The following is a 16,663-nucleotide window of genomic DNA, read 5'->3' as shown; positions in this document are numbered from 1 at the left end:
ACTTTCCTTGTGTGGTCATCAATGAATGTCACATAATACCTGCAGCCTCCCATAGACTTTGTAGGACCCCATACATCTGAATGCACAACATCTAGTGCATTTCTACTCACATATCTGTTACGTGGAAATACATGCTTTGTTTGCTTTCCAAATTGGCATGCTTCACATATTCTCTGCATACCTTCCACTTTAAACTTTGGTACCCTTTCACAATTCCTTTAGTCTGCATAGACTTCATTCTCTGCACATTCACATGTCCAATTCTTTTATGCCAAATGTCTGTGTCTGTAATAATTCGTGAACCATTTGCAAACATTACAGCACTCATTTCAAGCATGTCTACATTCAACGTAAACATTTTGCCCACTTTGTTGCCTTTTGTAACCAACCTGCACTTGTCTTTAAAGTCTTCAACATAACAACCATTGGGGTTAAACCGAACCTGCAAACCCTGCTCAATTATCTGGCCAACTGAAACCAGATTCTTTGTTATGTTCCGAACGTGAAGTACATCTGCAAGGTACTTCACTTTGCCATCCTGCATAGACAATGGCACATCTCCAACATGGGCAATTGGATGAGCAGTGTCATCCCTTGTTTCCACAAAACCTGGTCTTTCAAGGTTTTTCATCTCCTTGAACCACTCCCCATGACTTGTCATGTGGTTCGAAGCACCTGACTCCCATATACCATACATCATCTTTTTGTGCTGCTTCAATATTTTAAGACATTGCATTCACGACATGCTGCATAACAAACAACCTTTCATTATCCTCATTGTTTCTGCTTATAGTTGTTCTGCTGCACTTTTCCATTTTGCATGTCAGCCTACGTCTTATAACATTTTGCCTTCATATGTCCAGGCTTACCACAATAAAAGCATTCACGTGCATCATTATATTGCCTTTGCCAATTTCCACATCCTCTTTGACTCTCCCTACCTCTGAATTTGCCTCTTCCACCTGTGTGTTGTTGTTGTTGTTGTGTATTCTGGGACTGTTGTTGTTGCTGCTACTGGCCATAATTCTGATTACCTGTTCGGCCACCTCCTTGATCATGTCCATGGCCTCCTCTACCTCGTCCGCTTCCTGAACTTGTGTAGAAGGCCTGTTGCTCTGAACTGTTTTGGTTTTGTGAGTGAATATTGTTGGTCTTCACCCAAGCTCTTCTCTTTTATAATCAGCATAGACACCAAATCTATAAAGTTGGGAATGTTTTCCCGAGTCTGAATAGACGTCTTGAACGCCTTGTATTGTGACCCGAGACCACGTAGAGAGACTTCCACCTTATTATCATCATCTACTGACACACCAATAGATGCAAGGGATTCCACAATACCCTTTATCTTCAATGCATAGTCATTCACAGACTTGCTCTTTTTCTCCACAGTATAAAGTTCATTCTTCAACTGTATCTTACATGCCTTGGTATTTGTTTCATAGAGTTTTACCAAGGTGTCCCACGCCTCCTTGGGAGACTTGGCATCCTGAATGTACCCAATCATGGTGTCCTGTATACTAATGGAGAGCTAATACATAACTTTCCTGGCTCCTTGGTTCCAGTCTTTAAACTCTTTCACATCTGCAGCAGTTGAATTTATGTCCGGTATCTCCGGTGCCTCTTCATGCTCACCTTCTATGTAGTCCCAATAGCCCTTTCCCATCAGGAAATTCGTCAATCTGAACCTCCAAGCATGGAAGTTGTTCTTATCAAGCTTCTCAACCACAATTTGGGTTATGCCATCATTTGACATCTTGCCAGACACACATATTTACCAGAAATAGCACTCTGGTTTGTCGTGCACAAACTGCTATATTTTCTGCAGCGGTACTGTAGTACTCTCAAATGTCACAACCAGTGACTTCAATATGCATACATACACCCAATGGCAACTGTTGACCTCTTTACAGCACACACAGTGTGTGCACAGCCAATCTGTCTTCCTGCAATTCTTAAAGCAGAGTTCTGTAGAGAATCGATGACTTACCCGCAGTGCTCGAAATCGCCTGCTTTCTGAAAAACGGAGGTCCAGACGCGCCTGAAACGTGTTTTCGCCCCAAAAAACGTGGTCCAATAAGATAGTATAGTTTCCCTATAGCTTTACTTCTGCGAAGAAAGCTCCTCAATCAGAGATCGTTTATTACCGGTGTGCCTCCCGTAGAGCTCCCGACAAGGGTGTAGTCACCAACACAAATAGAGAAGAGTAGTTGAAGCTCTTACCCTCGTACCACTTCCTGTGGTTCTCTTTGCTTGTAGCTCAGCCCTTAGCATGAACCAGGCTCTGATACCATGAAAAGATGCAGGGGGAAAGAGAGCTTGAGCTCTTGCAAGCACACACACACTCACAAAATCCTAATAGAGAACACACAAGGTGAGAGGTTGAAAATCTTCTTCTTCTTCACTCAACACTCAACACACCATATACAAGATAAGAATACACACGATATGAAAGGTACTCAACCAAATACATACAAGGGTTCTCTATAGTGTGAACCCAACTAAATGAGCTGGCGCTATAACTATGCCAGTCTCTAGAATGGCTGTCACACAGCCTGTCATCCCAGTGGCCGCATATCACCCATGATCTCACCAACCATGCCAGTGGTGTTAGTGTGGGGCCTATCCCCTAGGCGGGTCATCAGTGTCCACCGCCTCACTAAACGAGCTCAATATCTCGACATTTATTGGGTATTCCCTTGAGAAAAAGGGATATAGATGCTATAATCCTGCTACATGTGAATTGAGGGTAAGCTAGAATGTTGTATTTGATGAGATAGCAAGAGTATGCTTGGTTAAATCTTAAAGCATTTGATATGACTAGCTTTAAGCCCATATTCATGATTTTGGAGGTGAACATAAAGCTTTTTGTTGAAGATGCTTCACCACTTATAGACATCAAGAAGTACAAGAAGCTTGTGGTGGGGAGTTTAATCTTTCTCATAAACATTAGACTTTATATTAGCTTTACAGTTGTTGTGATGAATGGATTCTCTAATAGGCCATGCAAGAGTGGTCAATGGAAGCAAGGGATGCGGGTACTTACATCAAGGGTACTCTCACATGCACGGGTATCTCACATGCACGGGTACTTACATCAAGGGTACTCTCACATGCACCATCACATGCAACAAGTGTGATACGTTGATGGGCTGGTGCTGTTCAAATTGGCCTAGAGATTACAATGATTCAAGGGAGAATCAATTGTTGGGTTTTGTATCTCACTTGGTTTAGATTCTTTTTCTTGGACCAACAAGAAGCAACCTACAATGGCATTTTGTTAAAGTGATTCAAAATACTTCATTGCTTATGTCTAATGTTGTTAATTTATATTAAAGGTTGAAACATTGTCATTGCTTAAATTTCAATTTTGAATACAAGAGTCATGGTGCCAATGGCATGATATAGTTAATAATGCACAAAGTATCTAATTAGGTTACATGCCTACTACACATAGTGAATAGACATAGAAAAAGTTGGTTAATAAACAATGTGAAGTAGTGGCTTGGGAAGATGCCTTTACACAAGAGAATGGAGAATATCACAACTTTGGACTCTTCGGTGAATAAGTCACCCTTGATGTAGAAGACATATATAATGGAGTACAGGGTGACATGCACATCCCCAAATTTAGCACCAGTTGTGGTGGAAGGAGGTAGGCCACCTTTGGATGCAAGTCATTGTAAGTATGTGATGGTGCCAAGCAAGTCCCTGCACATGATCATCATAATTTTGAGATAAGTACCAAGGTCACTATGCACCTTTATTGGTTTTGAAAGATTGAAGAACAATGTTACTTCTAAGTGAGGTTTGGAAGCCCTTTTGCTATTAAACTAGCAAACCCACTCATGCAACCCTACTTTTGGGGCTTGCCCATGGACATCCATAGTGTTTTATTTTCATGTTTTCCCTTCCTTCCAAAGTCATCATTAGCTTTAAATTTTGAGAATTGTTTAATAACTTCTTGAACTAGGCTTTACGCTGCTTGGAGCAGAGACAAGATGAAAGGTAACAATGAGCTAGGCTTCAAGTAATCTAATCTCAAGCAGCTCAGATTACTCTAGGTTGAGATTCGTTCGTGCCATCGGCACAGTTGGGTTCACATTAGATGACCTTGATTTGCTTATATCACACAAATCGCATATGAGCGGCGTAAGGTAGAGCGTTGTGCTTGGAAGCTTGGAAGCTTGGGATGCCCCATTTGAATCCAGAGGGTTGTGCCTGCAAATCGAGGTTTTTTAGAAAATCAAGATCAAGATTCGAGGTTATCCTCGACTCTTGATCGTAGATATAATAGGGTGGGGTGATGTGGACCGTAGATCCCACTATGCTCACCCCGTATAGCTGAGGGACATTGACAACTTGGGTCACAATGAGGAGAGAATCTATAGATTCACACCAACTGCGTGAAGCTGATATCAAGTCTAGACCATGTGGGCTTATATAGAGCTTCTAAAGAGGTGGTTTTTCCCATTTTGATATGTTAGGATTTAAATTGTAGTCTTGATTAAAAGTGACGAATTAAAAATAAACCTTTTATGCATTTTACTATGCATAAATTCCATTCTAATGAGAATAACATTTTCAAAATAAAAATAAATCTTTTATGCATCTATCTATGCATAAATTCAATTTCAATGAAAATAATACTTTCGAAATAAAAATAAATCTTTTATGCATCTTTCTATGCATAGAATCAAAATTGATAAGAATAACTCTTTTGGAATAAAAATAAAATTCTTTATGCATCTATTTATGCATAAAATCAAAATTTATGAAAATAACTCTTTTGAATTAAAAATAAAATTCTTTATGCATCTATTTATGCATAAAATCAAAATTTAAGAAAATAACTCTTTTGAAATAAAAATGGATTTCTTTATGCATCTGTCTATGCATAAAATCAAGTTGATGAGAATAACAATTTTGGATTAAAATAAATTCTTTATGCATCTTTCCATGCATAAATCCAATTTAGTAAGAATTACAATTTTAGAATAAAAGAATTTCTCTTATGCATAAAAATCATTTATGATGAAAATCACACTTTTAATATAAAAAATATCTTTTATGCATATGTTTATGCACACAAATCATTTATGATGAAAATCACTCTTTTAATATAAAAGAATTTCTTTTATGCATCCATTTATGCATAAAAACCATTTATGATAAAAATCACACTTTTAATATAAAAATATCTTTTATGCATATGTTCATGCACACAAATCAGTTATGAGATGAAAATCACTCTTTTAATATAAAAGAATTTCTTTTATGCATCCTTTTATGCATAAAAACCATTTATGATGAAAATCACGCTTTTAATATAAAAAAATCTTTTATGCATATGTTTATGCACACAAATCATTTATGATGAAAATCACTCTTTTAATATAAATGAATTTCTTTTATGCATCCATTTATGCATAAAAATCATTGATGAAAATCACACTTTTAATATAAAAAATATCTTTTATGCATATGTTTATGCACACAAATCATTTATGATAAAAATCACTCTTTTAATATAAAAGAATTTCTTTTATGCATCCATTTATGCATAAAAACCATTTATGATGAAAATCACACTTTTAATATAAAAAATATCTTTTATGCATATGTTTATGCACACAAATCATTTATGATGAAAATCACTCTTTTATAATCAAAATAATAATTTCAATATATAGAATTTTTCAGATCAGTTTGGTCAATTTTTGACCATTTTTGGGTTAGTTTAGTCCACTTTTTGGATCTAGTTGAAACAGGAGAGAGGAGAGATAAAAATATCTCATTATTTGGGAGTTTAAAACTCTCCCACACATGTGAAATAGGCGCCTCCTTCATGAGGGAAATTTCCCCATATACTGAGGTGTAAAAAATGCATCATTTCTTCTAAATATCTCTCTTTTTTAACTATTAACCTTGTCCTTAGTCAACTCTTCATCTTATGTGAGTATTTACTCATTTTTGGGAGATTTTCCTTTTATTCTTCCATTTATAATCTCCTCCCTACATTTGGATGAATCTTATTGGTCCATAGGAACCTTAATTTAAAATTTTGAAAAAATCTTGACCCCTACGCCTCTTGAACAGATTATACTTGATTTCTAATGCACCTTCTGAAAATCTTTTTGAACTTCTGTTTCGGGAGAGCTTATTTTAATAAGAAGAGATAATTTTTCATCCAAAAATATTTAAAAACTGAATTACCACTCTCTAGAAGATTTTCTCTCTTGTTAACCCATGACGGACATTGAGATGTACTATGTTTTACGTCATTAATTTAAATATTCTGAGTCATGGGCCGGGCTTGTCGGCACCATATGTTAAGGATAAAGGGATTGGGTGATCGCCGATGAGAGGCGCACCTTGAATATCAGTAGGATAAGGGTTAGGGTCGGCCGGCCATGTATAGGCGCCCAAGTGTGAACGGCCAAGTCACCTATAAGAGTCAAATGTAACCCTAAAATCCTCATTCTCATGTGTTGTGAATACAAGAGTGCTCTTGCCTTATCTCCTTGGTTTCCTTCTCCTGCGTGTGTGTGTGTGAGAGAGAGAGAGAGAGAGAGTGAGAGAGCGATCGAGCGCACTGTGTAGCGGCACGGCGGCGGAGGCGAGGCGGTAGAGCGGCGACGGCGGCTCCTCCTTCACAGCTGCGACGCGGGAATCCTTCAAGGCGGCAGTTAAGCGGTGAGTGACACACCTTTTGCATTCTGTTTTGAGCTTCCTTCCCTGGTTGTATGCTTGCAGCCATTTGTGGCTCGCATACGGTGTCCGGCAAGTCCCCAGCTACGACCTGTGCGGCAAAATCGTACATTTTTGGCGTCGCTGCCGGGGAGTTGCCCTACACCAAGCTCCAGTTTGCAGCTTGGGCTGTTGCGTGAAGTTTAATTTACACTGTAGGAAAGGCGTCTGTGTTGCTGTTGAGGTGTTTCTGTGGTTTCTAATCTCTGTTTCTGCAATTTGTCTTCTGCATTTCTGCTTCTTTTGTTATATTTCCGCTCCACGTGTGGGCGTGCATTCTGTTATCTGGTTTTCTGCGTGCGAGGGGGGATTTCTGAATCCCTAGACCTGTGCTGTGTGCGAACTGCACCGCGGCCAAGGCTGAACCCTAGATAGAAACTCCTGAAAACCAGAAAATAAAAATTTAAAAAAAATATAAAAAATTAAAAATAAAAAAATAAATTTTATTTTTGAAGAAAGAACCAAACATGTGGAGAGGAAAGATTTTCTAAATGGAGAAATTTTTTTTGAAAAGAAAGAACCCCAATTGACCCTGCGACCCCGACCCCGACCCCGGGTCTCGGACTTTTGATATATATATAGGAGAGTGAGCGTCCATAGCTTTCTTTCAAGTGAGAGCTTATGGGAAGTTGTGCCCTATATGTAGCCCACTCCCCAAGGAGTAAAGTGAGCATGTGGGATAAAGCCCTCACCCTTTCCTCCACAAGCAAATAGGCTTTTGCCCCTTCCCCCATAGGGAAACGGACTGTTTTGAGGACCACAGGAGCTCTGAATAGGTGAACACGGTGCTGTAAAGCACACTAGGACCCTTTGAATGATACGCTCGTTTCGAGCTATCACACGCCCTAGTCCACGCTCGACCGTAAGTAAGGGGGTCAAAAACGAGTTAAAAACAATCTAAAAACAATCTAAAAACAATCTAAAAACGGGGTGCGAAACACCTAAGAAACCACTTGTGTGAGTTTCAAGGGTAGTTACCAACGCACGTAGGGTACCCACGTCACATGCATCTACGTTCTGGTCGGGTGCTAGAGCCTGAACCACTAGAAAGCATTTCAGTCTACGCAAGCTCACACCATCCCTCCACGTTGGCATCTTGGCCTTCGGCTGGAACCCAAGGGAGTGCAACCCAAGATCCACGAATAGTGGATAGTGACTCATCCTCTGACTCAGAAGCCATGGAAGGGCACCCTACCAAGAACCCTGAGGAGACAAGCCAAAACATGCCAGTGTGGGCCCCACAACCCGGATCTAGCATGTTTAGTCGTCTAATAGAGACCTTTAGTAGAGCTACACGCTCTGAACATGCGACAAGCGAAGTAAATGAGGAAGGAGGGGTAGTAGATTCGCAATTCACATCTTATGTAGACCCTACCTCCCAAAGAGTGTCCATGTGGATATTCTACTCACTTCGTTTAATGAGGGCCCTACTGAGCTACCACATTCCGATGCTCTTCCTAAAGTAGAGGTCCCTAGAAGCTAATCCATAAGAAGTGACATTGCGTCCACTTCAAGAGAACCGTTTGGCACACCAAGTCTAGATGGGATATTTCTCAATGAAAATTGGGAATATGATCTACACAGAGAGACTCTAACTAACCTATACACAGGTTACACATACCATGTAGGTTGGTTAGAAGTCCTACGATCTACATCTAGCGCCACTAATCTAGAGGAGCAACAACACATGATATGTGAGGTGATTCATAGAATTATCCAATTTGAGAGGCAAAATAGGGGAGTGAACCTAGTTTCCACTGGTCCTATGAGGTTTTTGGATACGGGCAAGACCAAACAACCAACCTTATCACAATTGGAGACTCCCTCAGTGAGTCCCATAGACCCTTCGTATGTTGTTTCGCCTGGAGTCTCAATGCAGTTTGAGCCCACGAGCAGTAACTTTAGCTTTCCAACCTTGGCTCAACTTTCCATTAGGGAATCCACAATGCCTACCCCAATGATGAGCATGACAGAAAGCGCACCTGTTACCACTGTAGTTAGTACGACACCACTACCTAGTGGAACAGTACCTACAACAGTGCATGGTAGTGCCTATCGGCCTTATGTACCTATTGCTACTCATGCTCATGTAGCTCCTACGCCTCTTAGTAGGCCAATGGCGTATGCTCCACAACCACCTTATCATAACCATTATCCAAGGGGAGCTAGGCCTAGTCACATATCATATCCTACGTCGTTTGCCAACATACTCAGACCAACGCCAACTCCTATCAGCCAGGCTATCCCAGAAGTGCCTCCACCAACTATGCCTACTCACTTAGGTGATCTCGCAGCATTTGCTCAGACGATCGGACGATCCATTGCAGAAAACATGCGGGGTATGCCTGAGAGAGAACCTAGAAGCAAGGCAGTACAAGTGGCTAAGCTCACTCAAAACTTCAGTGGTAACGAGGATGTTAGGAAGCACATTGAAGTCTTTGAACACGTGTGTGATTCCTTGGAAGAGCACAATGAACTGCACAAGTGTAAAGCCTTAGGCTTAACCTTGAGTGGGAAGGCCAGAGATTGGTATCGCTTCTCAGCCACAATCTAGGTTATCCCATCATTTGACATCTTGCCAAACACACAATTTTACCAGAAACTGCACTCTGGTTTTTTTTTCTGCACAACCTGTTGTATTTTTTGCACAGCGGTACTATAGTACTCTCAAATGTCACAACTAGTGACTTCAATGTGCATACATACACCCAATGGCAACTGTAGACCTCTTTGCAGCACCCACCAACCACAGTGTCTGCACAGTCAATCTGTCTTCCTGCAGTTCTTAAAACAGGGTTCTACAGAGAATCGATGACTTACCCGCAGTGCTCGAAATCGCCTGCTTTCTGAAAAACGAAGATCCAGACGCACCCGAAACGCGTTTTCGGCCCGAAAATTCAGTCCGATAGGACTATATAGTTGCCCTATAGCTTTACTCCCGCGAAGAAAGCTCCTCAATCAGAGATCGTTGCCGGTGCCTCTCGTAAAGCTCCCGACAAGGGTGGTCACCAACACAAATAGGGAAGAGTAGTTGAAGCTCTTACCCTCGTACCGCTTCCTGTGGTTCTCTTGCTTGCAGCTCAGCCCTTAGCACGAACCAGGCTCTGATACCACGAAAAGATGCAGGGGGAAAGAGAGCTTGAGCTCTTACAAGCACACACACACACTCACAAACCCTAATAGAGATCACACAAGGTGAGAGGCTGAAAATCTTCTTCTTCTTCACTCAACAATCAACACTCCATATACAAGAATAAGAGTACACATAATATGAAAGGTACTCAACCAATACATACACGGGTTCTCTATAGTGTGAACCCGACTAAATGAGCTGGCACTATAACTATGCCAGTCTCTAGAATGGCTGTCACACAGCCTGTCATCCCACTGGCCGCATATCACCCAAGATCTCACCAACCATGCCAGTGGTGTAAGTGTGGGGCCTATCCCCCAGGCGGGTCATCAGTGTCCACCACCTCACTAGATGAGCTCGATATCTCAACAAGCATAAGCAGGTACAAGGCTAGATTGGTAGCCAAAGGATATGTGCAGACACATGGGATTGATTATAAGGAGACATTCGCTCCATTTGCAAAGATGGCAACTGTGAGAGTTGTGATTATGGTGGCTACAGCTACTAAAGGTTGGTTCTTACATTAGATGGATGTAAAAAATGTGCTCTTGCATGGTGACTTGTAAGAAGAAGTGTATATGGATCAGCCACCTGGTTTTGAGGATACAAGTCACCTAGAGTATGTATGCAAGCTTCGTAAGACCTTGTATGGACTCAAGTAAGCACCAAGAGTATGGCATGACAAGATTGCTGAGTATCTTGTCACTATTGGTTTTCATATGGCAGATGCAAATCACTCTTTGTATTTGTGTAAGAGTGATAAGGGTATTGTGATCATCACCATATATGTAGATGATCTTATTGTTGGGGGTGACAACTTGGATGAAATTGAGCATGTGAAAAGTCTTCTCAAAAGGAAGTTTGAGATGAAGGATTTGGGAGATTTGCGCTACTTTTTGGGAATTGAGGTCATTCACACACCTGATGGTATTTGGCTATCACAGAGATAGTATGTATTGGACATGCTATCCAACTATGGAATGGCTGATTCTAAGTCAATATCTGTGCCATTAGATCAAAATGGCAAGCTTAGTGTGGATGCAGGTTATGTGTTGGAGGATCCCACTATGCATAGGAAGATTGTGGGGAGTTTGATCTATGTCATGATCAGCAGGTCAGATTTAAGTTACACTATTAGCTTAGAGAGTCAGTTTGTGTAGGCTTTGCGTAAATCACATCTTAACAATGTGCGATGCACACTTCGGTATTTGAGGACCACTATTGATTATGCATTGTTTTATGCAACAGGTGTCCCATTGGAGCTATATGGGTACACATATGCAGATTGGGCAGGTAGCATCTCTGACAGGAGATCTACCAGTGCATTTATGTTTTCATTGGGGAGTGTTGCTATGACATGGAGTAGCTTGAAGCAACTCACAGTTTCCTTATCGAGTTCAGAGGCAAATTATAGAGGAGCTACGATGGCAACGTGTGAGGTAGCTTGGTTACGCAAGCTACTTGGCTAATTTGGGGTTGCATGTGGAGAGAAAGGTTGTCATATATTGTGACAATCTTAGTAGTATACAGTTGGCCAGAAACCCAAGTTTCCATGCGTGGATGAAACACATTGAGGTACATCACCACTTCATCAGAGGGAGAGAGTCTTGGCATCATGCGACATCGACTCGGCCTATGTCAGCACACATGATCAGGTCTCGCTGACATCTTCACAAAGGCCTTGAGATAAAGTAAAGTGAAAAGAGGCTCAATGCAGTCAAAGTAAAACAACATCATGAAGAAAAACACTTGCAATCTTATGGGTGGGCCATCAAAGCCAAAAGTAATTGGTACCAAATCGGTTTGGATTGGTGGATAAAAAGTTGATGGTTCACTTAACAATATAAGGCTAGGTGGGTTGCATAGGATTTCTCATAAGTTGTAGGCCCTAATTATGCTAAAGTCCTTGCTTTACAACAAGCATGACAAATTTCCTCATGGTACTAGCCTTATATGCTCACAACAATCCATCAATTCCTCATATGAATGCCAAATCAACGTTTCTAAATGGACATCTCAAGGAAGGGGTGTATGTAGTACAACTACCAAGATTTGATATGCCCTAATCAAAAAACAAGTTATGCACACTTAAGAAGGCATTGTATGGGCTGAAACAAGCCCCAAGGGCATGGTATCATAGGATAAACAAATATTTTAAACAAATATCATAGGTATGGTATCATAGGATAAATAAATATTTTAAAGAGATTGGTTTTATAGTTTACTAAAAGTGGTTTCATTGCTAGCTTGTATGTTTTAAAGAGGCATGGAGAACATGTTTTAGTTGCCTTGTATGTAGACGGCTTAGACATCACACAGGACAATGAAGACATGATCCAACAAATAAGGGAGATGCCATCAAACGACAAACTTGGGTTAGACTTATGCATTTTTGTTTGGGTTTATAGTTTGGTAGGATCTACGTAAGATCTTCATTTCATAGCAAGACTATGCTTGGTTAAATCTTAAAGCATTTGAGATGACTAGCTTTAAGTCCATATTCATGATTTTGGAGGTGAACATGAAGCTTTTTGTTGAGGATGCTTCACCACTTATAGACATCAAGAAGTACAAGAAGCTTGTGGGGAGTTTAATCTTTCTCATAAACATTAGACTTTATATCAGCTTTACAGTTGTTGTGATGAATGGATTCTCTAATAGGCCATGTGAGAGTGGTTAATGGAAGCAAGGGATGCGGGTACTTACGTACATCATGGGTACTCTCACATGCACGGGTACTCTCACATGCACCATCACATGATGCAACAAGCGTGATACGTTGATGGGCTGGTGCTGTTCAAATCGGGCTGGAGATAACAATGATTCAAGGGAATCGATAGTTGGGTTTTGTGTCTCACTTGGTTTAGATTCTTTTTCTTGGACCAACAAGAAGCAACCTACAATGGCATTTTGTTAAAGTGATTCAAAATACTTCATTGCTTATGTCTAATGTTGTTCATTTATATTAAAGGTTGAAACATTGCCATTGCTTAAATTTCAATTTTGAATACAAGAGTCATGGTGCCAATGGCATGATATAATTAATAATGCGCAAAGTATCTAATTAGGTTACATGACTACTACAGATAGTGAATAGGCATAGAAAAAGTTGGTAAGTAAACAATGTGAAGTAGTGGCTTGGGAAGATGCCTTTACACAAGAGAATGGAGAATATCACAACTTTGGACTCTTGGGTGAATTAGTCAGCCTTGATGTAGAAGACATATATAATGGAGTACGGGGTGACATGCACATCCCCAAACTTAGCACCAGTTGTGGTGGAAGGAGGTAGGCCACCTTTGGATGCAAGTCGTTGTAAGTATGTGACGGCGCCAAGCAAGTCCCTGCACATGATCATCATAATTTTGAGATAAGTACCAAGGTCACTATGCACCTTTATTGGTTTTGAAAGATTGAAGAACGATGTTACTTCTAAGTGAGGTTTGGAAGCCCCTTTGCTATTAGACTAGCAAACCCACTCATGCAACCCTACGTTTGGGGCTTGCCCATGGACATCCATAGCATTTTATTTTCATGTTTTCCCTTCCTTCCTTCCAAAGTCATCATTAGCTTTAAATTTCGAGAATTTTTTAATAACTTTTTGAACTAGGCTTTACGCTTGGAGCGGAGACAAGATGAAAGGTAACAATGAGCTAGGCTTCAAGTAATCTAATCTCGAGCAGCTCAGAGGAAGCTGATATCAAGTCTAGACCATGTGGGCTTATATAGAGCTTCCACAGAGGTGGTTTTTCCCATTTTGATATGTTAGGATTTAAATTGTAGTCTTGATTAAAAGTGACGAGAGCTTACTTGTTGCCGCTATGGGAGGTGGCCTCGAAGAGGTTCCAGGTGATGCTGTCGGGGTCGACGGTGACGGCCTGCAGAGAGCGGGCAGTGACGAGGCTGGAGGTGGGCAGGTACGTCTCCCACGAGGGCTGCCCTCCGGCTGCGTCCGGGTGCGCCAAAAAGAAGTGCTGCCCTGCAACAACCTTCTTCACCGACTTCTTTGCCGCGACGTGGCCGCCGCCCAGCTTGCGCCCGCCCACCACCTGCGATCCACTTCTGCTTCTGTTGCCTTCAAGCGGGTAGAGGTCCGCCGTAGCGTTGAAGAGCAACCAGTCGGAGCCGTTGAAGGAGTAGTGCTGCAGCCCGTCTGCGTAGTACGCCACTTGTAGCTTCTGTCCGGACGGCACCTCTATGTCCGCCGGGATGTCCAAGCTGCTCAGAAGCTCGTTGCAATTACTTGCATTCCAATCATTACTATACGCCAAAGCTTGCAGTGCCAATTGCGAGCTCAAGATCACGACAAGGAACAGGAGTAAAGACTTCATGAATGAATGATTAGCAGGAACAATCAGAAGAGGTGGCCGGGATGTAGCAGCTTGTGAGAGGAGTGTGTGTGCGCGCGCGCTTGAGAGAGAGAGAGAGAGAGAGAGAGAGAGAGAAGTGCTTCCAAACACCACAGGTACTCAACAGAGAACGCAAGCTCTATGTAAGAAGAGGTGTGCCTTTGCGTCCAATAAAGGAACGTAATATAGGCTGCTGAAAGCGAACCAGTCAAAAGCGCGTTTAACGAACAGGCTTCATTGGGCAAGTAGAGCCTGTATGACATTACGCTTAGGCGCGGCCGCCCCCCAATGTGGGCCCTCATGAAAGGGGCGAGGTCATAAGCTTGAATGTGTGGGGGCGGAACGCATAAATCAAGAAGCGGGCAGCCGTTCGATCTAAGGCCCATTACACCGCCATACCCACTTCCTCATATCCTGCTGACGCCCTTCTTGTTTTATGTATTTGGATATGTGTGTGTGTGCGGGTATGGTTCTTTGACTCCAGCCCCAGTTATGGCTTTGATATAGTCTCATGTGATTATTGTGTATATCCTCTCCCATTTATGGAATATGCATGTGTTGTCTTGTATTGATTTCCCGTGGATTTCTCCATTTTCTTGCCTCTGGAGTTTGGAGAAATTTGTGTACAATGAGCAAGAGTAAGCGATTACAGTTATCGTTTTGTCATATTCATTTGTGAGGCCGCCAAAGCGGGCTTGCAAGTTGCAACATTGCACGGACGTCACTCTCAGCATCGTGTTATGAGCCCACCCAGCCCCCTTTGAATTTTCTTCCCCGCCGCGCAGCCTTAGCAAGGCTACTAAGTTTCAACTCTGCAACAATTGGGTAGTTTATCTCATGGAAAAACCATCATTCAAGTGTTTCACACTCCTAAACAAGAGAGAAAAACTTGTGAAGAGCAAGTTTATTTATTTTTTCTTTTGTTTATGATGGACCCTCCTCAGGCCCATAATTTGAAGGATGCACTAGGCGGCAAGACCCATTGTAATCTTCAAGTAAGGTCCTCGTAAAATTTTGAACGTAAAAAAAGGCCATGAAAAGTAATTTTTATAAGTAATGGGTTTCACATGAAGGCCAAGGTACCTCTAGGAGGGCGTCAAATTTGAAGTCCAAGGCAGGGTGATTTTGTTTTGGTCTTGTTTAATGCAGATATTATTGGGTCAAGTTCCGTGTAGTCACAAAAGTGTAGTTGGAGTGGTGTTTCAACTTTGTGTGGTGATTGACATGATCTTCTAATGTATTGCTTATGTCTTGTGCTCACTTTGCATTGTTTTCTAATATAAAAGTTTGTCGAGTTACTTCCAATTTTTGGGGGTTAGTCGCTCTAATTTTCAACCAGCTCGGGAAAAGGTTACTCGTTGTTGCTATTTGGTAAAACTCCCACATGTGAATGGTGGCTATGCTAAGAGACTCTCCAGTGAGGCATATTTGATCTATGCACCAAGACCCTTGTACCTCATTTGAGCGCTACCTTTGAAACATACTCGCATCATTTGACTAATGCGGAGCTACTTTTCGAGTTGAACACCAATCTACACAATGAATAAAGTCAGATGCTACAGAGCTAATCTGGAGGTCAATGCGTATCAATTCATGTCTTGGGATGTCTTTAGTTCTTTAGGTTCTCCGAACCCCCTATTGTGGGACCCTTTCCCAACTGCCTTGGTAGCTGCACTTTCTTGAGTCCATTGAGATTTTCCTTGAGTTGGGAAGGAGTATGTTCCTTGAAAAACCATACCCTTTTTCTTTTCAAGAGCTTAGATTGTTGAAGGAGCTTCATGCTTGCCTCCTCAGTCTCAAATCAAAGGATGCCACCATGGTCGTGGACTTGTGAAGGTAGATATTAGTGAATATACATGGTTCCCATGTTACTATTGGGGTAGTGTGGAAGCTCAACTTAGCAAGAGTCTAAGGGTGTCTCTGTTAACCCACCAATATTGCAGGAGTCCTCCAATGCGGCAAGTTCTCTTGTAGGTGTTGTCTACAGCGTTTTACACTCAAGTAGTGAACTCAACTTCGGTGGAGAAAGTGGTAGCTACTTCCTTAAAGTGGCTTTTAATGATTCTTGTCACTCCTTGTTAGTGGCATTGACTAGACTTGTTTGGGGATACTCATTATCCTTGCAAGCTTCCAATATCTCAAAACAATCTTTTAGTGTGATAAGGTGCACTAGTTCTCACTTTTGAGAGAGAGAGAGAGAGAGAGAGTGAGTGAATGTGTGTGTGTTGAGAAGAGGGTTCAGGTTATATGTAGTTACTCCCACAAAGAATTGTCCCTCTAGTCTACATGGCAGCAATGGTTGGGGGGCATGCTCTCAAGCTATAGGGGCACTAGCGTTAACTTAGGGTCATTTTCAATTTAAGTTACTAGGATCAATTTTTGTTTTAATTGCAAGGATCAATTTCAACTTAAATTACTAGCTTTAGTAGGTAAA

At 41.5% G+C, this 16,663-nt stretch overlaps 1 protein-coding gene across 1 annotated transcript; it reads right to left on the bottom strand.

Moving 5' to 3' along the window:
• Positions 1-12,899: 12,899 nt before the first annotated feature.
• On the bottom strand, positions 12,900-14,386 carry LOC147628765 (uncharacterized). The gene is made up of 2 exons (XM_086814242.1): positions 13,691-14,386; positions 12,900-13,224 (listed from the first exon to the last, which is right to left on the bottom strand). The coding sequence occupies exons 1-2, from the start codon at positions 14,209-14,211 to the stop codon at positions 13,080-13,082; spliced, it is 666 nt and encodes a 221-aa protein (XP_086670368.1). The 5' UTR covers positions 14,212-14,386; the 3' UTR covers positions 12,900-13,079.
• Positions 14,387-16,663: the final 2,277 nt, after the last annotated feature.

This window comes from Cibotium barometz, chromosome 19 (assembly GCF_041138505.1).
Source record: "Cibotium barometz isolate CiBa-2024 chromosome 19, ASM4113850v1, whole genome shotgun sequence".
NCBI classification, from domain to species: Eukaryota; Viridiplantae; Streptophyta; class Polypodiopsida; order Cyatheales; family Cibotiaceae; genus Cibotium; species Cibotium barometz.
The sequence above is the reverse complement of the archived record's forward strand: the minus strand, read 5'-3'. Positions and strand labels throughout refer to the sequence as shown.